Genomic DNA, 26,037 nt, shown 5'->3' with positions numbered 1-26,037 from the left:
CCAGCTAACGCAGCCCTTACAACCCTGCCAGCGGCACCTCTTCTCCTGGGGGGCAACTCCACCCCGCTCACCTCCCTGCAAACCCCGCTGGATCCCATCCGCCCCACCTCAGCTAAGATAACCGATATCAGAACGGCCCTCACATTACAGGTGTTTTAATTACTAGCGTGAGCCTCCAAAGTCAATCCCTTTGGCCATCGGGCTGCCTCCAACGCCCCCAAAAGGGCTGGGGAGGGGGTGGTGGAGGTAAGGACGGCGAAGACCTGCGAACAGCTGCCTGAGCGTCACCTACAGATCCTGCCAGATGTTGTCTCCTGCTTGTCGGCGCTGAACACGAGAACGGGTGTAAATTTGGCTATGACAAACGTCTTCAGCCCCAGCCTGCCGGGCTGAGCCCTGCCCTGCCCAGGTGTTGCACGGTGCCAGCCGGCAGCGCCGGATGCTGTCCCACCCGCACAACCCGCGCCGTGCCCCGGATCAGAGCAGCAGAGCTGCCCCAGGGACCAATCCTGCACAGTGTTTACCTGCACGCCGCGATGTCTGGTGTGAATCAAGCCTTGAATCAGCTCCAAATTTCTTGTCATATCAACTCAAATTTTGGCAGCGGCTCAACCCACATCTTATCTCGAGCAGAGCTCCTTGGCAGCAGGCACCTCCCTGTTGTGTAATTTAATGATGTTATGGCTGGCTTGCAAACAGTAAAACAGAAAGGCCGTGACGTTATCTTAATAGGATTTTGCTTGCTGAACTCCGAATGTCACTGGCACTGCTCCCCAGCATAGCAGAGGGGACACAAACCATCCCAGCGCCAGCAGCTTCTGCTGCTTGCAAACAGCATAAATTAGAATTCAAGGTTCAAGGCATTTATCTCCTACAACCCCTTGCATCTGATCCCTGCTAAAATCCCACGTACACCAAGCTAGCTGGCTGCTAACCCGCTTTGAAAGCGGGGCTTTTGTGGCAGCAGCGTGGCTAGTGTGTCCGTTTCCTTCCTCTGTCAAATCTCAGTGGCACCCACTGCTGATGCACGGGATCATCGTTGCAAGCAGCTGCTGAAAGCATCAGATTGCTAATTGCACAGATACCCTCCTCTCCTAGTGCCATATTTTAATGCACATTTCAACTGCTTTAATGCATTCGAGCAACTTTAACACACAGGCACAGCGTGCCCCCGAAGGTTGCCGTTTGATAGCTTTCTGCCGTAAAACCGATTCGGTGAGTTGAGCTGGGCCAGCCGGCATACTAGATAAGATTACATTTTCCACGCATGAAAATAAAAGGTTGTAATAAACCCTTTGAAGGACTAAATCTGGGTGACTATAAAATGCATATTTTCCCTGCTTCCATTTTACCTCTTTATTAGGAGGAAGTGAGGGCGGTTTGTAAATAGCTGGGAATCCCCGCTTGGCAAGCGGCCCTGGGATTTGTTCAAGGTGGCCATTTGTTTTCTTGCGGTCTCTGATATACGCTGCCCCGCGCTCCTCCGGGAACTGCGGGAGAGGAGCTTGTAATGGACTTTAATGGAATTAGGGGCTTTTATGGAGGTAGGCTCAGCGCAGCGTGTCTTGCGCTGGGAAGCAGAGGAGGCACTGCAGATTCCTAAGCACAAACTTGTGGAAGACAGAGTGAAAGGTGGAAGGCGAGGCTTGTCAGGGGAGGCAATAACTCGTTATCGGCCTGATAGGATCGGGAGGAAGGCAGACAAGCTTTTAGGAGAAAAACCAAAACACCTTCTTCAGGTTGCAAACAGTAGCTTTCAGGGGGACACACTTAACTTCTACCAGACCCCTCCTTCCCCTTGCCCCCCAAAAAATAACAACCTGAACCTCTTCAGTGCCAAAGGCTGCGGATCAGAGCATCTTCCCTCAGGAGGGACCTTGCACCTCGCGCCCCAGAAGCGCGAGGCGGTGCATCTGCAGATGAGTGGTTTGCAGGGATGGGGTGAAGTGGAGCAGGAGGGCAGCGCACGGGCCTGCAGATCTCGTATCATTTTCCTTTTACTCGTCCCTACTTACACTTCTATCCCTGGGTCCCCACTCCCTGTTCCACCCTCCTACCCACCCACAGCCTGCCTTCCGACTCCTCCGCAGTCCCCGCTCCACGAAGAACCAGCTCCCCACAGCCAGCCCCTCTCCTGCAGCTCCCACCGCCCCGGGCTCCGAGCAGCCCAGCTTCCTTCACCACCTCCGCTGCTGCCAGGGCAGGAGAGAAGAACCCGGGGCGTGCACGGGCTGGGCACCGTCACCGGTGTGACCAAGAAAAGCAAAAGCATTTACATTTGTGGGGAGGAAGGAAATGTTTCTGCAGCCCTGCCTCCCCTGCCACAGCCCTACTGTGCTGCTCAGCTTGGAAGTGCTTGGCACTTTTCCCACCTTGTAAATAAGTGATTACTGTGATCAAAATAATTAAGCAACCTAGCCTTTTAAGTGACTAATAGAAGACAATAATTTATATGTGTGAGGTTTATGGAAGTGATGGAGCCCTTTTAGCAGTTCTCACAGAATAGTAACTTTTTTCTTTTTTTTTTTTTTTTTTAAAACCATACCAGAGTACGGAAAATAATACAACGAAGGCTGAAGAACTGCCCCCCACCTCCCTCCCTGCACCCCAGGGTCGAGCTGCGGAGCATGGATGCCCTGCCACGCTCACCACCGCGCTGCTGCAGAAGCTTACCTGCCATCAGCACTTCCAGACACGCTCCCTGTCCCTCATGAGACCACTCACTCACCCCTTCAAGATTCTGGTGGCCCGGAGAGCGCTGCGATACAGCAAAGCCTTGCCCCAACACGGCATCCAACAGCTCAGCCCCCACCGACCTGGAGAAAGCACGGGAGCCCCAGGCTTTGCCCAGACCCTGCTTTTCCAGACCGGGGAATCACGCTACATCCAGGACTGGTGTGGTGGGTGATGAGGGAGGTGAGGACATCCTCACCTGCCTCCTAAAAGGAAGCTGGAGACCAATAATCTGCTTCACAGTGCCTTCAAATCACTGTCACCCTGGGCCATATTTGAATGGATGTCCTAGAGGTGTGAGGCTTGCTAGAGCATTACCAAATTCCCAGGCAATCTGAACTCTCATGCACATTCATAATTAAAAATTCCCTGCTAAGTTGCATGGTTTTGTAAAAGCATTATCGTTCCTCTGAGCTCCGTGTCCTGCAGCATCCTGCAGAAGGCAAGCAGGAGGCAATTTAGACACAGAACAATTTTCCTCCTGCTGGAAAAAGGCAGATTTCTGCTCCTTGGGGACACAATACAGAGAAAGAAAAAAAAAAAACCCAACCAAAAAACCCCAAGCCCAGACTGTAATCTATGAGGCCACATTTCACATCTGTTTTTGCAATGTTAACTTTTATAAAAGGGCTGGGAATAACACAATCAATTTACTTTTCATTTCAGAGGGTTATAAATTTAAAAGCAAGGCTGGTGCACAGTGGAGCTAGAACACTGAAACTTATTTTCAAAAACCCAACCCTCTACTTACAGTAAAAGTTGCTCCACTGAAAACAAAAGTGATTGTATATATTTTTAGGCAATACTGATTTTTAAAAGTTACCAGACTGATTAACTCCAGATGATCCCAGAAGAACCACAGAAAACAACCCAAGTTTGGGAAAGGTCAGTCCTCCCTGCAGTTGTTCCACAGACCCAAAATTTCTTGATCTATATTAACACCATAAATTAGACGCGTAACACTATTCCAGAAACGCCAACAGCTCTCCACGCTGCTGTTCTCATCCCTCTTGTTTGCAGGCTTCAGAAGATAATAAACGAGGCGAGATGTCAGCACATCTTCCCACTCCCTCAGCTCTCTTCATTAGAGAAAGGCTCCTGACGTGCTCTCGCAACGCCCGCTCCGATTTTGTGCTCGGGGGCAGGCAGAGGACCAGGCAAGGATTCAATTAGTGGCCCACCTTCAGTTCGTTTTTCATAACCCTCACTTAAAAGTCGAGGTCAGGGAGGCTGTGATGTGCTGTGACTACAGACGATCACGCTGCCCGAGAACCTCTAATTGCTTCCTTGTGCTAAGCCGTCCCGCAGCGGCCGGTGCCTCCTCCCTTTGGCTGGAAGCACTCTGGGGCAGAGACTGTCCTATTTTCTTCTGGTCTCTGCTTCTGCATCTCCCCACCACGACCAGGGCTCTTTGGCAAACATCTCCAAGACATACTACAGCAGCAACAGCCTCCACGACCTGATGGAGGTCCAAAAACCACATCATGGGAGGAGGCAGGCTGTAAGTATGGGGGCTGAACCCACAGCTCCCAAGGACTCAGGTGTGACGTTGCAAATACTGAGTAGAAACAAGCACCAGCGACTGCGTGGGCAGGAGACCTGCTTTCACTCCATGCCTCACAACACCAAACATGAACACCCCAGTCTCCCAGGCTCTCCTGGCACAGGCAAGGATACAGAAAAGAGTTGAAGACCAAAACCAGCCATGATGGGACCAGAGAGGAATCCACCCCTTGTCCCTCATGTTGGGAGAACCAAGACTTCCAGCCCAGTGAAGGGGACCAAGGACACATATCCCAAGTCTTCCTCTCTCTACAAGGAGGAATGAAAGCATAAAACAATAATGAAGAGATTAATTGAGATTTTGAGGGTGCTATGGCAGAGGTTAGCTCAAAGGAAACACTTGTGGAAAGAGAGTTCTTCTTGACAGATGGATTCAATTTGAACATGCAAAGAAATAGTCTTCTGGGATCAAGGCTGCTCCTGTGATAAGGAAAGTTTTCAGCTTAGAAACAAGGGGACATGATGCTAACATAATCCCTGCCTCCACTTTTACTACCAGGAAGAAATAAAATACAGCTATGGCCACAAATAATAAAACAAAAAAATCAGAGGACAGACAGAAAGAAGAAAGGAGATATAAATACATATGAGAATGCAATCACTGACTGAGTTGACTAAGGAACTGGATGTGATCAATGAGAAGCAGCTCAAATGTTTATACAGTAAGGAAAGCAGCCTGGGCAACAGAGTGGAGAAACTTGAGTTACTTGGGCAGGACACAAACCAGGATACTGAGGAGATGAGAGGAACATGGTGAAACAGAAATCCTAACTGGAATATACACAACTGCAGCGTCCAACGCTGCGGGGGCTTTGGAAGGAGTTTTTGGAAGAAGCAGAGGCAAATGGAAAATGGGAAAAAATGCAGCACGAGTTTACCAAAGGTGGATTGTGCCAGAAAACCTGAGGACTGATGTTCCAGATAGATAAAAGAAAAACAGCAAATCTAATCCAGGCTGCCTTCAACAACATATTCCCCACACTGCCTGCCCGGGAGGTGGCTACTGATGGGAGAGATCACGGGGCTGAGGGCAAGATTCATGAGGTGGGCAAAGACCCAGGCGGAGGAGACGAAGCCAAAGCATCCCGCGAGACCCTATGGTAGCCAGACAGGCTCGTCAGCCAGGCAGCCTCGTCAGCCAGCCTTCGGCTCTCCATAGCTCAACTTGAATTTCACCCCAAGTCCCAAGGAACAGTTCAACCCTGAATGAGCGACTTGCTGTCCTGGTGAAGGCATCCTACGAGGCTTCAGCACCATATGGCATGTCCTGCATCTACAGCAGCGAGCTGCTGATGGGAGATGGAACTGGGATGCTGGAGGTAAGGTTCACCATCGAGAGACCTGTGAGAGGTACCAGTACATAAGGACAGGACGCAGCAGGGACAAGAAAACAGATGAAGAATTGTACCATTGGGAGGAGAGATGTTCTGGAAGCGTACGAGCACTGAGGACAAAGAACAAACTGCTTTAGGCTGAGGTCTGATCAGGATAGGAAAGGAACAAATCAGGGTGCCTGCCTGGGTCAGCCAGAGACAGGACTCCCTGGGCCAGGCGGTCACATCCCCACCAGCACGACTGTACCTGTCCTTTTTCAGGAATGCCAGTCACGGCTGGCACGTGCCTATCTCTAGCCTCAAGAGCTCCACGCAGAAGAGCCAGGTACCCTCACACCAGCCGTTTCAAAATACCTGGATGGATGAGATGAGGAGACATCATGCAAGAGATGCACGTGCAACAGCACCTCCACGTGGGACATGGCCCAGAGAGGTGCCAAGTACCCAAGTCCACACCACCCATGGGCAGCAGCCACGGGGGTGCCTAGACCTTGGAGGAAGCCTCTGAGACAACCCTGGCAGCTCAGTGATGACCGAGCACCTCCCCACCGGTTCTCCAGAGATCTAGGATGAACGCGAGTGAGGAGGAGCCACTCCTGGTCCCCTCCACAGGGGCATCAACGGCCAAGAAACGGCCAAGACCTCCGGCCTTAACAAAGGGTGATGGTGCCAGCTGCCCCCAACGCCCGCGGCCCCGCGGAGGTGCTGGCGACCAGCAGCAAGCTGCTAGCAGATGGCAGAGACGCAGGGGGCACGGGGAGGAGGGGCCAGGAGATGCTGGTGGCTTTCGGGAGCGATGGCCGCAGCCGAGCCGGTTCCCGTCCAGGACGACAGCTTGCATATGGATAAACAACGAGATAATTACAACCTTTGCGGGGGGAGAAAAGCCCGTGGCTGCAGCGTCCTCCTGCTGCCAGCTCCTGCAACCCATACGTCCCGCATGGCTCCCTTCGCAGCCTCATCATGAGAAAATTACTCGCCATAAAAGCCCTGGCTAGAGCACTGCATTAGATACAGCTGTGAAACCATTTATCTATTGATAGACCCCTATTGTCAGGGACCGGGGTTTGGGCTTTCTTGTGAGCGAGCAATTTGGAAAAGGAAAAAAAAAATCCAACAAAAATGACAACCCAAAAAACCTACCAACCAACAAACAAACAAACAAAGAAGGAGAGAGACAATACCCGACAGCTCGCAGGGTTTCCAGGCCTCTGCCAGCTGGGAAGCTAAGCGTATGAAATATGCATCGCACTGAACAAAGCAAACTGAAACGTTCGGCGCTGGAAAGCTGTAACCCTTTCCAGTGCGCCAGAGCCAGGCATGGAGAGAGCGAGATCCCTGGGCTGCCAAAAAGTTAAGGAGAAAAAAAAAAAAACAGGAGAGAAAGCATCCAAGGCTGTGGGTAAGGAGGAGCGCTGACAGCTTCCCCTACACCAACACCCAGGCTCTTTGGGTAAAGAACCTGATCCTATAGGATCAGATGAGCTCAACAGGCAGCTGCTTAATACAAGTTAAATGTTTAGGAACTGCTTCGGACATGAGCGGCTACAGGAGCAACAGCTGGGATGGCTCAAAGCAGGGAAAGCTGCTGCCGTCCCCAGACATCCACTTCCACACCTCTGCTCCCCAGGGATGTATCGGAGGAGGAGCACTTCTCTGAGCACTCGAAGGACAGCATCTCTCCAGGGGACCACACTCCGCACCACCACGCTCCCGCGCAGGGAGGAGGTGGGGGACACTGTGTCAGGGTGCAGGCGGGGAGTGCCGTCCTCCTGCCCACGCTGCCCCGCCATGGCGGTCCTGTCCCACACCAGGTTGCAGAGCATCCTCGGCTGGGAACAGACTGTGCAGCGACTGTGTCAGGCTGGAGCACATTGTTTCGGTGCTGGCAGCGATGGTGCAGCTTCATCTTGCTGCCTGTCACCCAAGGGGAAACATAAAGCCAAGCCTGGGCAGTGAAGAGGACAAGGGAGAAAGCAGCGCAGGGCACGACCAACAGCCTGACTGCATGCGACTCCATGTCAGCTAGGAAACCAGCTCACAGCCCAAGGTGCAGCAATAACTAGCAAGGAAGCGGCACAAGAACCAGCTAGAAAACCCGAGCAAGCTGTATGCAATGGAGCACAAGGCTCATGAGAGCTGCAAGGAGATCAGAGGGCTGGAGCACGTGCATGAAAGGAATCCAGCACTCTAATCAAGGGATGGGAGAAAATGAAGGGAAGAACAGAGATCCAGCAAACTTTCAGCTAAGTAGATTATTGATCTTCACGGTGTGCCAGAAACCAGCTTTGCAAATTACAGCAGTCCCCTGCTGCAAGCTCAGGCAGTTACCGGATGGCAAAGCAGAAACGCTCCCCACCTCCCCGCTCCCGCCACCCACACGCCTTCCTCTGCCACTGCCACGATGCCACCGAGCTCCTGTTTGCATCTCACCACAGTAGGACGCACAAGCATGTCCAAAGGGTGACAACGTGAAAGGAAACGGCACGATCCCCCAGCATCTAATGGGAGAGACAGTGTTAGTGGGGAAGAAACAGCTCCGAAAAAGTCTGTTGTCTTCTGTTGATGGGAGGCAGCAGACGGCAGAAACCTCAGCCCAACGCGAGCGGGGAAGGCGGTGACCTTGCGAGGCTCTGTACAGCTAAGCAAATAATTTCCTTGGCAAAGGCAGGTCTCTTTCCGCTCGCAGGAGGGTTTCTGCACAGTGGAGCCACGGTGTGAACGCCTCGCAGATTGCCCTGACAATGCGCCTAACCCCCGGCACAAAGATCACCTGCTTGCAGGAGCCAAGAAGCTGGTGAGAAGAGACAGCTTGGAGTCCAACTCCTACCGGGGCGCTCAGCATCCCACCAGATCTGCCCCACCGTGCTCGCCCTTAGCCTTTGATGCTGCCAGGCACGGCTGCCCCACGGCACGGCCGCCCCACGGCACGGCCCCGTGCCCCTGCCGCGGCCGGCTCCGGCTCTGGCTTGGCACTTTCATTATTATCTGTGCAGTGGCACGGATGTGCACCGTGCTTTCCGTGTACGGAGAGAGGTCCCTGCCCTGGAAGTCGTACCACCCGACTGGGGCTGGCCCGGCTGCCGGGAGGTGTTTATTTCCAGCAATCCATTACGTGACATTTGGTAATTTTTCATAGTGTCAGTGCCAAACCAGAGAGAAATGCCTGGAGCAGGGATGGGGCTGGGGATGCTCGTATCAAACCCGGGCAGTGCGGGTGCTGGGAGGGCTGCGTGCCTCCTGCCACCGGCCCCACCACCACTGTCCTTCCAGCGGGACCCCTCTGCCTTTGCTGGCTCCACACCACAGACCTCCCAGCCCTCAATCAACCAACGTGCCGTAAGCCTCAGAGCCCTCCTGCGAGGGAGGTGAGGAAATACGTATTTATCCCTTCTCATAAGGGGCAAGGAAGAGGCTACGCCAGGGTCATCCAGTGGCACAGGCAGGGAGGGTGACACCGACCAGGTCTTCTCACTGGGGACAGCCCCTCCGCCACGGAGGAGCTGATTTTAAACAAAGCCAGGCCTTTCTTTGACTGGTGGAGCGTGATGAGCACTCCGACTGTCAGATCCTCCTTGTTTTAAATAAATTCCACTGACGTACTCTCTTCTGACATAAATTATTAACCAAGCATGATGCACACAGTGTGCCAGCAGCAGCGTCTCAGGGCAGGAACAGGCAGCAGGTCAGGTTTTCTGCCTGCGACCGCAGGTGTGAAGCAGTTAAATTACACCGTCGCTGGGAGAAGAGGTGCCAGCACCGCTGCCACCTGCCCGCCGGTGCGGCCACGCGATGGAAAGTCACACTCCATATCCAGGCCATATAAAAACCAAACTTCTGGCACCCCCATGCATCCATCTGTGCCAAGAGCGGGGACCGTTCTTCCCACCTTGCCATGGCCCTTCTGACAGTCCCAGGGACAGAGGCAGCCGGCCCCGCTCTGCTCCTGGAAATGCTCTGGATGTCCTGGAGGTACCCCGCCAGCCACTGTCTCCTAGGGTGGCCCGAAGCAGATAGGACCATTTGTCTCCCTTCAGCCTGAAGAAACTCCCAGTTAAAGCTGGGACAAGGGGCAAGGTGGGTGAGATGGGGACAGCCTTTCAGAGAGGGACCAACCCATCAGCCAACACCCAGAAGCAAACTCTACCACCTCACATCACCCTCCCCAGCTGATGTCTTGAGAATTCACCAGAACACTCAAAAAACCCCCAAGGGAGAGCCTGACGGAAAGCCAACCATCAGCAAGGGGCGCAGGGCCAACGCCAGCGCTGGTGGGAGCTCCTGGGAGCACCGTGAGACATCGGTGTGGACCTCAGCCACCCGCGCTGGGGGCTGAAGGGTGCATGTGAGGAACAGCTGGCATAAAAGGGCAATTCCTCTGCCCCAAATATAAACTCAAGCAGCCTGAAGCCAGCAAAAAGAGAAGTTATGTGAGTCTCAGCTCTCTGAAGCCCTGGGGGATGGTGGGCTTCCAATATAGGTCATCTGGGCTCCCCTTCTTCTCCAGTCACTCAATACAACCAGAAGGAAGGGGAAGGAGTATTGAGCAGAAGAAAAACATTACATATTTTTTCCTCTCATAATTCAGAAGAGCAACGTCCACATTTCATCCTGGAAGTAGCTGCACTTTGGGGATTCTTGTGTCTGAGACCTAATTTGTAAAGCGCCTAGGGATACCTTAGGGTAAAAAAAGCATTATAGGATTATTATTAAAATGGACACATTATATTTCATGTCTCAATTCCACACAAGTGGAAAAAAAAGGCCAAGATCTAACTCCAGGATGAGGGGACAAAGCCGTGCAACATAACACTCATCCAGTGAGCTGATAAGAACGGGATGCAGCTTCCTACGTGCCGAGTGCTGCACTGGAGCGGCCGCTCCAGGTCTCCTGCTTTGCCCACTGCCCAGCCACGCAAAAGCGTGACATAAAGAGCAGAAAACCTTTTTTTTTTTTTAATAAAAGCCACAATCCCTGGCCAGAGTGCTCCCTCTCAGCTCTCCCCTGGGCTCGTTTTGCATGACTGGGGTGGGATCCAGCACCCCGTTACGGCCTCAGAACGCAACCTGCTGCAGCCTGGCCACAACCCACACGCGGGGCTGCCCGTGGTCCCACTGGCTCCTCCAGCTGCCAGCACAGATAATCTAGAGAAAAAAAAAAGGCTTTCTCGAGCCTTTCACCCATACTTACACCAGCAGTGTCTCTGGTACAGCCTGCCACAGTCCGGGAAGCTCCTTTCGAACCCTTGGCATGTACGTGGCTAGATGAGAAGCTATTTCCCCAGAGGAACGAGTGAAGCCATCTATTTCAGGTTGGATCTCATGCCTGCCTGTCTCCCACCCACACAGCACACGACTGCGGGCGTAATTTCTCTCACACGTACAGCATCTATCTACTCAGCCGAGCCCGTACATCACCTGGCTATTGATCTGCCGTAGGCGACGTGACCTGCACCCACAATGAGGGTGCAAAGGAGATGTGGCAGGAATGCAGACTCTGGTTAGCTGTTTCTGTGGGGAGAGAAAGGGGCTGAGGCAGCAGGACACCCCGGACCTTGGGCTGGGGGCTACTTCTGCAGCGGGCAACACACAGCACCCCAAGGTGGGAGAAGCTCATGGGGAAAGGGGCCCAACCGCTTCACCATCAAGGATATCTTCTGAGATACCAGAACGGCTGGTGCAGATATCACTTGGCAGTTGGAGCTCGGCATGGAGCTGGACTTTCACGGAAACCTGACGGGTTTCCCCCTGCGCTGTTTCGAAACGAATGCAACCCCCAAGGCCGCCAGTCCTGCCCTTCCAATTCTTACTGCTAAAATCCTGATCAAACCCAGTGAAATAAACACAGATCCCATTTCTAGATTTTCCACCACTCATCCTCTCCTCCAGACTATTTGGTGACTCTTTAGACCAGAACAGCGTCCATCCGAATTCCTGTCAATGCCTTGTTCTTACCTTCTGCAGTAGACTTCAACTTTTTCACCTGGCTTTCAAAGGCCGGACACTGCTTAACCCATCATCTTCCTCTGGGCCATCAACAGCTCAGCAGACACAATATCATCTTCTTATACCATAACCCATAGCCCTTATACCATAGCCTTCCCCTCCCACCCCCATGCAGGGGGGTGTTCTCTCTCAGATGCTGTTCTTCTTCACAGGCAAGGACAACACTTGTGTGGTCCACAAAGTACCATGGCTACAGTAAGCCATAAATGAATATAAGAAAGAGAAAACTCTAAATAGAATCACTGAGTCCCTGGGAATAACAGCAGAGCAAGCCTCGATCCTTGGGGCTTCAAAGGGCTGGGGAGAAGACAACTTTTCATGAGACAAAATGAAGCAGCAGAGAACATGGCTGAGCACTACCTGTGTGTTGTCTTCATCTCCCTGAGCATGGATGGTGTAGGAACGACCACCGTTTTTCAAGGTCTCAGTGGCAATGCGCACTTCCACCCCTGGAAGCGGGGTACCCACAGAACCTGCAGAGGAAAACAAGACTGAAACAGTGGACAGCCTCTGGGAAACAACAAAATCAAGGATGCAAAAGAGCAGCTGCTCGTCTATCAATGGCATCTGCAGACTGTGCTGGCACTAAAGAACTTCCTAGCAGGGGGTTACCCTTCAGGAAGGCTTCGATCACATCGTATGTCTGCAAGCAAATGTCACTGCGGTGCAATACGCCGTTGTTCGCTGAGCAGGCAGTGTTGGAAATGCCTAGGAAAACAAATGTGTCTCCAGTCCTGAACAGTCTCTCTTGGCCAGTCTTTGAAGACATCAGCACAGCTTCGTAGCTCAGTAATGAAGCTGTCTTTTAAAAAAAAAAAAAGCGCCATGAAACCTACAGAAAGATGTGAAAAGAAAGAGCATGATGATTACAGTGGCTCGCTGCTTCTCTATAGCCTGGACCTGACAGAAAAGGCAAAGGCTTAACGCTGTATAGAATTGCAAGGGATTACCTCAGTTTTATGAGACATCAATACACTGTATATAAAACATGATAGGAGAAAAGCAGAGATCAAAACCACACCGTTCTTCCGCAGGTTTCAATTTTCAAAGCCAGGGAATGTGACACAGTGTCACAAACGACTGCTATTAAGCTCCAAGACGGTCCTGTGACCTAGAGCTCCCCACCCTGCAGCCTGCAGCACTCCCACCCCTTGGTTTAGTGCATGCTCTTCTTGGTGAGCACCTGAAAGCACGGAAGAAAGGGCAGCTTTGTTCCTGCGACCTCTGTCTGATGGGGGGCTCCAGGCTCAGCAGCAACCAGGAGTTGTGGGCATCTGCTGGCTCAGCAGGTTTCGCTCTGCATCTCAATGGCACGAGACAGCTCTCATTGCAAGATGAAGCCCGTGACTTTCATGCCCTGCAAGCCGGGAGCATGCAAACCTGCACAGGGCGCAGAGGGACATCAGCACAGAGCAACTTGTGGCTCAGGAGGACTGGACAGGTCAAGGCTTAAATTGGTAAGTCTATTCTTTATTTTAAGAGATGATTTCCCCCCCCCCCCCCCCGGGGAGTCTCCAGTTGGTGGGGCTTTCTACCTCTGCTGGTCAGGCAGCAGGATCAGCCCGACATTGGAAAGTCCTTAGAGCAGGGTGTGCAGGACCTGGAGCCCAGTGCTGTCTTCTCCTTGTCGTCTGTATTTCAGGCATTTGGGTTCAAGTGGCATTTTCCCTATCCTAGTCTCGTTCTCCTGTTCCAGTCCTGGAGATCCGGTACCTGTGACATCATGATTTTGTTTGCTACATTGGTCAGTTGCCATGGAAATCGATATGTCGTCGTAGCCCAGATTTATGGCATCCCTGCAGGATCAGCTAAGAGCAGATGGGCTATGAAGGAGTGAGATTTTATTGCAGCGAAACTACCCGAACAATTAGCAAATCTGGCAAGAAATAAACAGAAAGCGACGCGGCAGTTCTGCGATGTGTGTCTGTTCAGCCTGAAATTGCCTTCGGCATTCAGGTCACCAACACGCAGCCAGGTCCTTCTCTTACCAGAAGCATCGCTTGGGCTGCTCTCATCTGATGGCCAGACGCTGCCAGGAGTTGCAGCAGGGTAAGGAGGGAGAAGCATGTGCCAGGAGAAGACACCAGGACAAGTGCCCTCAGGTGCCACGTAGAGGTATTTATGTATTTTAAACAGTCTGGTAGCTGCCATGGTAGACTCCAGGAGGACTCAGAAAGCAAATTACAAGTCATGGAGAACACGCCAAATGTTTGCACGTCAAACTTGCTTGAAGCCACCTTCTAGACTTCTACGGGAACATTTTCTCCAGGGTGAAAAGCGCCTTGTGCGAACAGCCTCCGACCTGCCTGCGAGACGTGGCAAGGGACCGCAGGCAGACACTGCAAAGTCAGTCTTGCAAAGCCTATGGAGCGAGCAGTAACCAGCGCAATGAACTGCCACGGCTCTCAGATTTTCCGTCGCTGGAAGCCTTCAAACCAAGGTCAGATGGATGCCTTCCTGGAAGATGCCTCTTCCCTGTATGCAAGCTACTGGCCTCAACGCAGAAATATAATGGACTGCTTCATGGGCAGCAGGACTACGCGGTTAGTGCCCACTTCTAGTCTCAGTCTTTGAGAATGAAATACCAAAGGTCAGCACAGTGCTGGCAAACAAATCTGAAGACACAGAGAAGGCAACGTGTTTCAGATCACCATGACAAATTATTTCCTACTTGGCTAAAGTAAAACAAACATGTAAAATAAGTCCCTTATGGGGAGCTGTTTCCTTACATTCGGTCTGGAAAAGGCTTTCTGGTATTTAGGAAAAATGACAAACTTGGAAATCAACATCTGTAAAGGCTGAAAATGCTCACAACGTTGATTAGAGCTACACAGACCTGACAGTATTAATAAAATTTCTGCAAAGGCAACGACTAGAGCTTCTCAGGCCCATCTGCCGTGTCAAGATACGCGCCGTGCCGACTCCAACAGGTCAGCGCAAGGTTGAGCCCATTCCCAAAGGAACAGCACCGGAGGTCCTGGCTTCACCGAGACCGCAATCGGGGGTGATCAGAAGGGGGTCAACACTCAGCACTGGCTTCCTTTTGTCCCCAGCCATAATCCCAAGGGGAACCTGGGGAGAAATCCCTGCTCCTTCCCCTCTCGCTCCCTCCCAGCTCTCTCCAATTTGCAGACTCCTGAATGTTAAGAAATGCTGGCAACATGCCCGCGGTGTCAGCTCAGCCGGCATCAGCCGGGCTGCAGTCAGGCAGGAGTGACACTATTATTCTTTCACCGGTTCTCCTCTCTGTTTAAAAAAGTTGTCAGCCCTTCCCAGATAAATTTAATTGGCCCTGCGGTCTGTGTCCTTCGGTATCTGGGGACCTTGATGCTGTTATGTGCGGTGGTGTCCTGGGAGAATTGAAACAGGCCAACGATAAGGCACTCAACGATCTCACTGTCAACAATACACGGAGTCCCCGCTGTAGGAGCTATTAGCCGCCTCTGATCTAAACCTCCAATTAAAGTGGTGATTAGGCCCAGTGAGGCATTCTCCATCCATGAATTATTCATCTCCCTTCACAGTAACAGCACCGGGGGGATTAGAATGAGAGCTGGTGAAAACAGAGGCATTTTAAGCAGGGTTTTAACCATATACAAGCAAACATTTATCTTTCAAATCTTTCATCTTTTCTTCTTCTGGAAATTAAAGCCCCCCCCACCCGCCCCTGCCCCTTCAGACCTGTGCTGCGGGTGGAGAGCGGTGCCACACTACCAGAGACACCGGTGGTGACACGGGTGACATGGACTCGACCCTTCCCCAGCCACACCAAGAGGGTGAGAGCGGGTGAGGGAAGCCCCAGCACCTCTCCTCAGAGGCTCATGAAGCAGCAGAGAAGGACATGTGCTGCTTCCACTCCAGGAGAAGTCCCCTGACAAGTGTGAGGATCCCTGGACTCACCCACAGGGCAAAGTGCCACGCTTGCAGCGCTCCTTTTTCAAAATAAAGCGAGTAATTTGTTTGGCCAGCACATGGGTCTGTGGGCACCACCGCCCAGCATCTGTCCCCGTAACACCGGTGCCGTCCGAGGTCTTTTCTCTGGATACTTCACTCTCCTCCTGCCCAGCCTCTGTTCCCAGCCCATCACTGCATTTCTCAGTTGACTCTCTCGCACTGGATGCTCTGTGGTACCTGGTGACCTTACATCCCAGCCTCTAATGGGGTACTATATCAAAAGCTTTTTCAGCTCCAGTGAATTATGCTTCAGCTTTACCCATCTGCTTCCCAACTGACACTTCCTGAAATAAATTAATCAAGCCTATTCAATTATAGCTCTCTTTCTGTAAGGTCTCTTGCTGATTCACACCTTTGTGAGATGCTTCTCTTCCCTCTCGGGGCTGCAGCGAGCCCCTGGACAGTGGCTGGAGTGACAGTCAGCCGGCCTTTATCCCCAGCCCCTCTGCTTGTAGCTGCCCAAGGGGATTTGTCCCCAGCTCCCCTGCAGACCCCGGTACCCTCAGGGACCCTGCCCCGGCTCTGTTCAGGAGCGTGGCCATCCAGCTCTGGAGTAGGAGCTGCCCTTCTGGGTGCCAACGTCCGTCTTGCCTGTGTTGCTTTCAGTCTTATTTCCTTTCTCCTTTTGTTTCCTGGGAGATTTCTAGAGCCTCCACTCATTTTCCCTGCTGAAGATGAATGAAAAGCAAATATAACCAGACTACAGGGACATTCAAATGACCTCTGCACCGTCACCCTGCAGCGTGGGGCTCACAGAGAGCTCAAGCTCATGTAGGTGGGAATCTCATTTCCCTGCCTGCTTCCCCCTCCTGCCTGCAGGGAGGGGGCTTCTGGGGGAAGGGAACACTGTGGCTGTGATGGGGGAACTACAGTTACTCTGCAGAAGTAAACTAGAGTTTGCATTTTGTGCTGCCCCTGAGCTGTTCTCAGATTGAGGAGCCAGTGCTGGGGAGGTGTGGCTTCTCCTCTCCCTGTGCGATCCCTGCAGTGGCACTGGGGTGGGACCGGGGTGTTTTGGGAAGCCACGACACCCAGGAAAGCCCCCCTGGGTAACACCGATTCCCCAAGACACCGGAGACCAAGACGGTGCATATGGTGCCACGCATTCGCAGACAGCACGCAAGGAGTAGAAGGTGGCGTAGCGGTGGGCTGCGCTGCTCGGCAGACAGATGGCCACGTCTTTAACCAAAGGGAGGGTGGGGGCATTTCATATTTCTAATGTTTCAGATCAATTTATTTCTAGGTTACATAAACTACAGATATTGAGAGGAGTCACAAAGTGTAGCTAAGAGAAGCGAGCGAAGACACGGAGAGAACAGAACCAGACTGTATAACGAGGTGTGACAACTTCTAATTCCTGAAGAGTCAAGAAACTTGCACTAAAGTAAGAGTGAGCAGACATCCTATTTTAAATGTTCAGTACCAATCGGCTGGACACGAGCTGCTGCATGGGAATCCTGCGTCAACACCGCACACGAATACAACTTCATAGAGCAGGAGCTGAACATGCAGTCCCATCACCGTCCTTGAACTTGCTAAGACTTTGGACATAAGAAAGCATCAATATGGACTCTGCCTCCTGGACAGAACCTGCCTGGCTGGTCGGGTCAGCGTGCATCACTGTGAGCTCTACAGACACAGCTCTGCCAGTCCACCATGGCTTGTCATCCCAGGGAAACCCACCAGCCTCTTCCCACACACCCATGCCCCCTCCTGGCTTCCCAACGCCAATTCACCTGCCAGCATCGTTGTTCCTACCATAGCCTGCTCCTCAAACATGACAAACGGCGATTGGATGTATATTCTCTGTGATGAGAAAACCCAAGAGCACTTCACAGCCAAACGCCTCCAAACAGCGTGCACCCTCTAGAGACTCCTACCTGGGACACGGACTCCATGCAAAGGGTTAGAAAGCGCCATCCCGATCTCAGTCATCCCATACCTCTCCAGCAATGTGTGCCCAGTGATACTCTTCCACTTCTCCAGGACAGGCACAGGCAGGGCTGCTGAGCCTGACACCATTAACCTGCACAAGGAAACCCCATATAAGAAAGTATCCAAGATCACCTTTGCTCCAGGGAATTTGCAGTCTAACACAGGGCTACATAAAGCCTGCTCCTACATAAAACCTTAAGACAGAAGCCCCAAAGCCTTTTAACCGCTACCAAGGATGTTCCTCACATATAGAAGATTCTCTGTCTGATATGGGTTTTAAGTTAAGATGGGACAGCCTCCTAAGAGAGATACTGCAGTACAAACTTGGGTTGCAGGACAAAGTCCTTAGTCTTGCGTTACGCAGGGTGACACATATAATGAGCATGCAGACCCCTTCTGGCTTTACCACGCAAGAGTGGCTCATAATTAAATAATGTCACCCTGGTTCTTGTCAAAGAGACACTAAAGCACAACAACCAGCACTGCAAAGAGGTGATGCTGAAAAGAAACCTCGGCAGATCCACCATGGGCACAGCTAGCCACCAGCAGCCCCTGCCCAGAGGGGCATCGCTCACCTACCTGATGTTCTCCTGGCAAAAGGCACGCACAAAATCCTGGACTGGCGGCTGAGAGAAATGCTTGTCATAATAGTCTATCAGCTTGGCATAGATAGTGGGCACTGCCATGAAGACACTGATACGGGGAGCTTGCGAGCTTAGGAACTTCTTCCAAACCTAGAAAGGAAGGGAAGATACACATATAAAAATACACCTCAATATAAAGTGTAGAGGGAAGTGATCGCCAGTGCTGTCACGCTAACTCCTCAGCACCTTTGAAGAGGTTCACAAGTGAGGGCTCTGCAAACGCTTCGTGGGGCAGTGAGCCCCACCACCGCTCCTTCACACGGTGCGAGGGGAAACTGAGGTGCAGGAGTGCCACAGACTTGTCCAAGGCAAAGCCACCCTGGGTTGCTCACAAACAGTCAAACCTCTGCTATCTAAGGCTTCTGGAAAGTACAAACAACTGGAAGCCTGTTGCGTGCACCTCATCCATGTCCAGAACAACAGCTCCCAACCCTCATTATGCCCCTTATTGCCAAGGAGACAGCAGCTAGCCAGGAGGGCAGCTTCACCAACCGTGCTCTTCCAGAGAAGAGCAGTCCCTGCGGGACAGATGTTCTTCAGCTGCAATGCCTGCTAACTTGTGGGAACTACAAACGGGGGCAAATTCCAAGACCCAGCTCTGCTGGGGGGAATGAGGACCAAGCAACCCCCAGCTGCTGCCCTGGCTGAGCAGCCCCACCTGGGAGCAGTTAGCAACGGGTAGGAGCCATAAATACTGCAGTTGGGCCCATTCCTCCCACACCTTGCCACTCTTCCCCCCAGGTAAGCTCTTCCCAAGACAGGAACGATCTAAAGCCATCAATAAATAAAAGGCTACGGTGACGGTCGCCTCTCTCCTTTCGCTCCGGTCCCTGCCCCGTTGTTGACAAATGTATTTCCTAACAGCTCCTGACAACGCACGCCGCCTCTCCCCTCCCTGCCCACGCACGCTCAGCTGCACACAGGCGCGTGCGACGGCAAGAAAAAGCAGGAATTGATTGAAGGTGAACAAGTGATTCTCCTTCATGCTGTCACTCTGCCCCCTTCCCCTCCGTCCTGCTCGCTCGGGCTACATTTCATTACTTTCTACCTCGCTGCGTCGGTGCTGCCTCCCCCTGCGTCTCTCACTCCACTGCTTCAGAACAATCAGCTCCTAAAAAAAAACCCCACCACCACCATGTTGTTATTCTTAATAGAGCAGGACACATCCGACAAAGGCACTGTCCCACCAAACAGAAGGGAGTTCAGACTGCCTCCCAGCCCAGAGATGGTCCTCGATGGGACGAGACAAATGCACAAGGTGGAAACCCCCCGGACACCTCGGGAGCTGGGACATGAGTGCTGCAAGATCCCCTCGGCATCAGGGAAAGCAGAGGAGGAACATGACTTGCCCAGACCGATGGGTGACATGCCCGGAGAGGGAACATCGCACTCCCTTGCAGAAACCCCACCCACCAGCATGATCCCCTAAAACAAGTCGGAAGAGGCAAAATTGCATGTAGAAGGATCTAACCCCTACCATACTCCTCCCAGCGTCTTTCCCCAAAAATCTTTTTCTCTTCAATCCCCCAGTATCTTTCCCACTGGAGGCAGCAGGATGGAGAAAGATCTCTCCAAAGCCAGGGGCTGAATGCACGGGACTTGCTCTCCTCAGCCTGGTGGTCCCGAGAGCCATTGCCTTGGGCAGGGAGAGACGGGCGATGGCAAGCAGGGATCAGGACCGTGCCGAAAGAATTGAAGGGAGACAGATGCTCGGGGCTGCTCAGTCCTTGCTGTGTGATTTTTTTTTTTGCCTTCACAAGTCCAGAGCAGCTGTGGGGAGCGCAGGCAGACTTCCAGTCTGGCCATGCAGCAGAGTTATTTTCACATGGATTTGGATTTGGAAAAAAAAGAAACAAAACCATCACTCCAGAACACAGTGGATCTGTCTCGCACCCCAGAGCCCCCCGTGCTCGCTCGCCTGCTCAACTCCCGCCCTAGATAAAATCCTCCCCACCGCCATTCCAGCCACGGGAGCAGCTTTTTCTGTGTCAGTACGACTCGCCCCAGCAACAGCCCCTTTCCTGAAGATAAGCAGCTGCCTTTGGATTTGTGCCACCAGCTGCCGGGGCGATCTGCTGACAGCCAAACATCTCCACCTGCTCTGCTCCTGCTCAGCCAAATCTGGATCCTACCCATGTCTTTTAACGGTACTAAGCACCGAGCCATGGTACAAAGCTGGCAGCCCCCAGCCCTCCACCGACCCCGAGCTGTCTGGAGGGCTTGTCACTGCCCAGCCAGCTGTAACAGCTATTTCTGTTTTATAACTATAACTTCACGGTTTGAGAGAAGGATCTGGAAAAGTCTCGTTACCTGGGACTAATCAATCAATCCCGGGGCTTGGACAGGCTCATAGCAAGAGGCCAGCTTTGCCCTTCCAGCGCTCGGCATCCTCCAACACCGGCAGGCTTAGAGCAGCACAATCAATCTCCCCCTCTGTTATCCCATGTGTCACCGTCACCACACCGATTACCTGTGGACAGGGTATCGGCAGCCCATCATTCCATTTTATTTTGCTCGCCGGATACCTCAGGACTCCAAGTGCTTTTAAAAAGCCATGGATTCAGGAGGAAAAAACACGGCACTGCATGCCAGGGCTGCCGGACTTTGCACCGAGCGCTCACCGGACACAAGGGAAGCAGCAGTCTTCCGATGGAAGATGTTCAGGAGATGGACCAAGATTCCTTTTAAGATAAACAAGGGCTAGAAACAAAAAGTTTCTAACTGCAAGAAAGCAAGAGTGGGAACAGCTTCCTATCGCCAACAACGGCAGCGAAAGCCCAGGGCAGGCTTACAGGACAGGGCTGCCTGAGCCAGCAAAGAAGTGGAAGCCCTCCGATACCAAGAGCTTTCCCATCAGCCCGACATTCCTGATTTTCTTCCCTTCCCACTCCACAAAAGCATATCTGGGCAATTCCATGGGCTGACCAGGGGGATTTTGCCATCAATAAATAAAAAAAAAAAAAAAAGGAGAAAGTTATACCAGTGGGTTCAAAACAACCCCAGTGAGACACAGCTGTAAGATTTTTCCCACATGTTTCTTCCAGCACGCAGATGGCATGACGGTGACCGAGGACGGAGGAACATGCAAGTTGCTCCAAGAGATGGTCCTTCCGTACAGCAACCTCCCCAACCAGCCTCCAGATCTGCTAAGAGCACCTGAAGCAAGAGATGCAAACACAGAGGAGAAAAGCCAGTAACTTTTTTTTCCTTTACAGAGGCCTCCCCTTCAGAGGGAGATGCACAATGCTGTAAACCAGACAGAAAACACCAAATCTATCAACACCTGGGCATCTTCTAACGCAAAAAAGAGACGAGAAGATGGCAACAACCATTCGTATGCTAAATCTTGCAAAACTGCCTGATACAGGACTCCCAAAAACAGCCAGAAGAGACGCAGGCAAAAATGCCTAAAAGCTGAGAAGGAAGCGAGTATCAGCATGGATTTTCCCAGCAGCCTGCAAACAGATAACAGACAGCCCGTGCTGCCACCTCTATTGACAGATACAACAGCTCCTCTCTTCTATAAAATTATTGTATCATTTTCAGTTGTTACTGATTTTTTTTTTTAAACCTTTTCAAAAGTAACAATACCTCTAATGCAAGGTTAAATCATCCCTTTACTTCCCTTTTGATCGAGGAGATGGGTTTGTGTTTTGCATCGATCGCTGCCGTGCGGGCAGCACCGCCGTCAAGGAAAAGGGCTGCCTGCAATTTTCAGAGCGTCTGCGAGAGCAACAGGCAGCAACGCGACTGCAGCCGAACCAGCTCCTCGTTTGGCGAGACCCTGCGCCTAATGCCGAGGACAGAAAGCTCCCGTCACTCTACAGAAGCACCGAAGGGATGACAGGACCACGCACCGACGTCCGACGTCGGTTTATCCCTGGCAAAGGCAGATGGGCACGACATGAGATGGGAGAGCATCAAGGGGAGCTCTGCTCTCTGCTAAGGACTGAGCGGCAGACGCTTTGTGAGCAATATGCAGAGAGAGAAACACTCTTCTCTTCAAAGGGAAATTGGGCCCTTGGTGGCTTTGTCTCATGTTTGTTATAACCCCAAACTGTTTGCGCTCTGCATGACTCTGGTTTTAATCATTTATTCATCAGTGCAGTCTGATGGCCCCTCTGCATTCCAGGCTGGAGCTTTTAAACCCTTCCTATGCTGTAGGCATACTGAAAGGAGCAAGTGCTTTCCCTGGGACCTGGTAATATAAGTAAATATGACAGGCTCTGGTTCCATTTTTTTATATTTCCACACACACATCAAAAGACATTACTCCGTAACAGATGCTGAGGACAGACGGCAGATCTGGGGAGACAGGAAGAAAAACTAACTTTTTAAAGCCAGGGCTGCGAGAAGTGATCAAACATAATCCATTCACTAGTGACCTGCTCCTCCCTCCACCGACTGCTCTTTGAGTCTGAAATAAAATTACTCCTCTGAAGCCTCCCATTAACGGATGAAAAGACAATTGCCTTTCTCTAGCTGAAACTGGATGGGAGATGCAATCCCCAGCACGCTACGAGCAGCATCTTAGCTGTGCTTGGTTATTGGAGATCAGATTCCTCTGCCTGGATTTGCTTTTCTTTTAAAAATAAATGAAAAGAGCTGCCCAGAGTGACGTTTGGAGAAGCGACAGATCCAGCGGAGAGGTTCACTGTGGTGCACGCTTCTCCTTCCCGGAGGCAACCGTGACTGCCGAGACATAGATCTCCCCGCACAGCCCAGCGAAGGTATAAAGCACCAGCGCCCAGCCTCAGCCCAGCCTGGTTCGCACAGATAACAGCAGCGGCAAGGACAAACAGTTTGCTCGCGGATGTAGCACAGGCTGCTGGTCTTCACGAGGAAGTCAGGGGTGTAACCATAAGATGCGGCAGTGACCCCGGAGCAACACCTCACACACAAAACCTCGACGAGCATCAGGTCTGCGGCACCCTCCCACCACAGGAAAAAGCTGCCAGGGGTGACAGCATGCTCGCAGCACGTCGGGGGAATTAGTCCCAAATCACACACTAGCTTTGGGCACTCATCATTCCCATCAGAACAAATGCCTAGAAAGAAGGGTCCAAATAAAATTAACGATTTTGATGGCTTTGCGTGTGACATTGTAAAACCGGGTATGATTTTTAGAGGGCTTGATCCTTGGAGGCACCTTAAGTCAGACAGGCAGTAACGCTGGCACCAAAACAGCGGCTCCTTTTGGAACTTTAGGGCAATAAATCTGCATCTGGGCGTATTCATCATGGAAGCGGTTGCAGGGCACAGACAGCATTGTCATTCTGCAGGCAGCACACCACAGCTCGAAACCTGCCCAGCAGAGCCAAGCGGGCAGCACACGCCACAACTAGGCCACACAGAGTTGAGATTTCTATAAGCTTCCCCCATCACTCAGAGCAAGTTTTTCCCTTCGTGTTTTTGAATACTTTTATTTCCTACTCCGCACTTAAGACTGAAAGACCTTCTGGGATCCAATCTCATGTTTATCAATGCAAAGAGCTGACGGGGAGCCTTTTGCTATTAGAACACCTTTCCCTTAAGGCGAGATCAGAGGTGGTCCACGGCAAAGACAAGCGGTTCCTATCATTCAAACTCAGAGTGGACCCATATCAGCTGAAAACCTCAGCAGAGGATCCTGCAAAGCAGACACTGACCTCACAACTCTCTCCAAAAGGCTCCTGTCCGCAGGGTGCCCGGTGCAGCCAGGTCCCGGTCCAGAACGGGGCTGCCGACACGCGACTATCACGGCAAGAGCGCCGGCAAGGAGGACGCCTGGCTTCCCCTGGGTCCGTCTCTCCAGCCTTGCTGACATTTCCATCGAGTAACAGTCACACCACAGGGTGTGCTCAGCCTTAGCAGCCATCACTGAATCGATGCAGGGAAGGGAGATGGAGAGAGGAAGTCGCTGGGGAATGGATGCTCTAGTGTATGCTTGGTGCAAACCCCGATGCTCACAGAGGCCTTCAAAAAAAACTCTTGCTCATGGGCTTTCTCTCATGCCCAGTAAGGGGAAAGCTCACCTTGCACTCCTTCCTTAAGCAGAGGCATTAATCTCTTCTCCTCTGGCCACCCATTTGCACAAAAACTGTACAAATCCAACATCTTTAAAATTTCTACTCCTGAATAAGAAAAAGGGCAGGCATTTCAAACAGGTTCAGAAGCAGCTGAGACATGCTGGCTGTCTGCTTCAGGAACAGTGCAGCTGGAGAAGTAAACTGAGCTTGGAAGCAAGTTATGATGAGAGGATCGTATAGGGATGCTTAGGCTGCAGCTTGCTCTGGCTCCACAGGAGGTTTCTGCCCTCCCAGTTCTCACCCTTGGAAGAAAAAAAAACCCAACCAAAACAAAACAACATCAGAGCCACCCTTGCCCCACACAGCTGCTGGGAGGAATGCACTTTCAGGCTCACTGCTGCTCTCCTGCCCGCTCCAAGTCTACATGCCCACAGCCGCGCTAAACGCCTCCCCCGCAGTCAGCGCTGTCATTCCCAGCGCCAGCAGCACACCCGGGAGCACCGGGTGCTGCTCCCACAGTCTCACCGCCCGAGAAGGGCTCCCCGTGGAGACACGCCGCACCCCAGGGAGTACACGCGCCAGAGGACTTCGTGGGCCACGTATGAGAGAACTGTAATGCTGGAAATTAAGGGTCCATTTATAAACCCTTTATTAATAAATGATTAATAGATGCAGCCATATTTTTTAATAACTTACAATAAAAAGATGCTGCAAAAAGCTTAAGCAAGACAGTCGTAACAGATGGTGCTATAAAGTGAATTATAACATGTACAGTAGCTAGTGCAAAGTAATGGATGTCCTCATTTAATAAAAAGAATCTGATTTTATGCAGCAACTTTCATGCTTGAGGCATCTCAATACACTTTAATGAGCCCTTTTGGCCTCAGCAATAGCTTGCATGCAGCCGCGGACATCAGATGCTGTTTTAGTAAGAGAGTGGATGTTGGTCAGGACACTGGGGTTACTCCACAGTCTTGATTTTTAACCTTTCCTTGGACAGCTACCAAAAGCAGACAGAAGGGTCTGAAAGATGCCACCTCCTAACACTGCACTGCAGGGAACGACAAGCAAGCCTTGGTCTGGGGCTTGAAACGTCTTCTAAGAAAAAAAGAGCATTATTACCACCACCGAAACCAGACTGGCATCTGTATCCGTGACTATAAGGCACGCCGCAAATTATGTAATTTAATAAACACTGTAATAATAAAGTATTTATTTTGTATAATGAAGTGTTAGTGATTAGAAACCAAACACACATTGGGCATGCTGCTGCGGTTTCTCTTGAACCCTTGCCAGTATCACTCAAGGCTAAATATGTCTGCAGCAGGTTGAGAGTAAGTTCCTAGCCTTGTTTTGATCAGCCTGTCAAGTGTTTTAGCTGCCATTCGAGTTTCTTTATATCACACTATAATTGGCTGCTTTCTCAAGGTGCAGTGAAGGAAACAAGCACACAGCAAAACTCGGGCTCCTTTTGCAAAATCCTCCACTGAAACTCTGCTGCTTTTCTGAAAGCTGATTTCAGTAGCAAAGGGCATTTTGTAAACAGCTGGTGAAAATAGACTGGAACTGAAAGGCAGCTTGCATTAAACTCCACGAGAAAGCCTTATTTACCCTCATGTGCTTTCTTTGTAGTGTCGATCAAACCACTTTCAGCTCCCAGGGGAGGCCCTCGGAAAAATAAAGGGAATAAAAAAAATAGAAAAGCAAATGACGTCCTTTAGAGCCCGAATGCACCTGAGAGCCCTCGGAACGGCGCTCGCTGCGGCAGGCACGCTTGCCACGCCGACCTCCCTGCCCAAGTTCAACCTCCAGGGTCAAGCAGACGCCCTCCGGCACTGTCCCCGCTTGCCCTTGGTTGTC

At 51.7% G+C, this 26,037-nt stretch overlaps 2 protein-coding genes across 13 annotated transcripts in view; one reads left to right on the top strand and one right to left on the bottom strand.

Moving 5' to 3' along the window:
• The window catches only part of LOC142087402 (protein CBFA2T3), a 305,429-nt gene that overhangs the window by 210,742 nt on the left and 68,650 nt on the right, over nucleotides 1–26,037 (top strand). The gene's annotated exons all lie outside the window — the stretch shown is intronic.
• The window catches only part of ACSF3 (acyl-CoA synthetase family member 3), a 65,911-nt gene that overhangs the window by 32,265 nt on the left and 7,609 nt on the right, over nucleotides 1–26,037 (bottom strand). For 8 of the 10 annotated variants that reach the window (XR_012675444.1, XM_075161641.1, XM_075161646.1 and 5 more), the window contains 4 exons: nucleotides 18,105–18,259; nucleotides 17,471–17,616; nucleotides 11,997–12,109; nucleotides 11,049–11,141 (listed from right to left, as the gene is read on the bottom strand). Coding sequence is in view for 9 of the 10 variants with exons in the window: in XM_075161641.1 (XP_075017742.1) it covers nucleotides 11,049–11,141; nucleotides 11,997–12,109; nucleotides 17,471–17,616; nucleotides 18,105–18,259 (507 nt within the window). In the remaining variant the exon portion in view is untranslated. The remainder of the gene's footprint in view (nucleotides 1–11,048; nucleotides 11,142–11,996; nucleotides 12,110–17,470; nucleotides 17,617–18,104; nucleotides 18,260–26,037) is intronic. The other 2 variants (XM_075161644.1, XM_075161650.1) reach the window with 1 other exon arrangement.

The sequence above is a fragment of the Calonectris borealis genome, chromosome 12, assembly GCF_964195595.1.
Source record: "Calonectris borealis chromosome 12, bCalBor7.hap1.2, whole genome shotgun sequence".
NCBI classification, from domain to species: Eukaryota; Metazoa; Chordata; class Aves; order Procellariiformes; family Procellariidae; genus Calonectris; species Calonectris borealis.
This window is presented reverse-complemented; position numbering and strand designations above follow the sequence as displayed.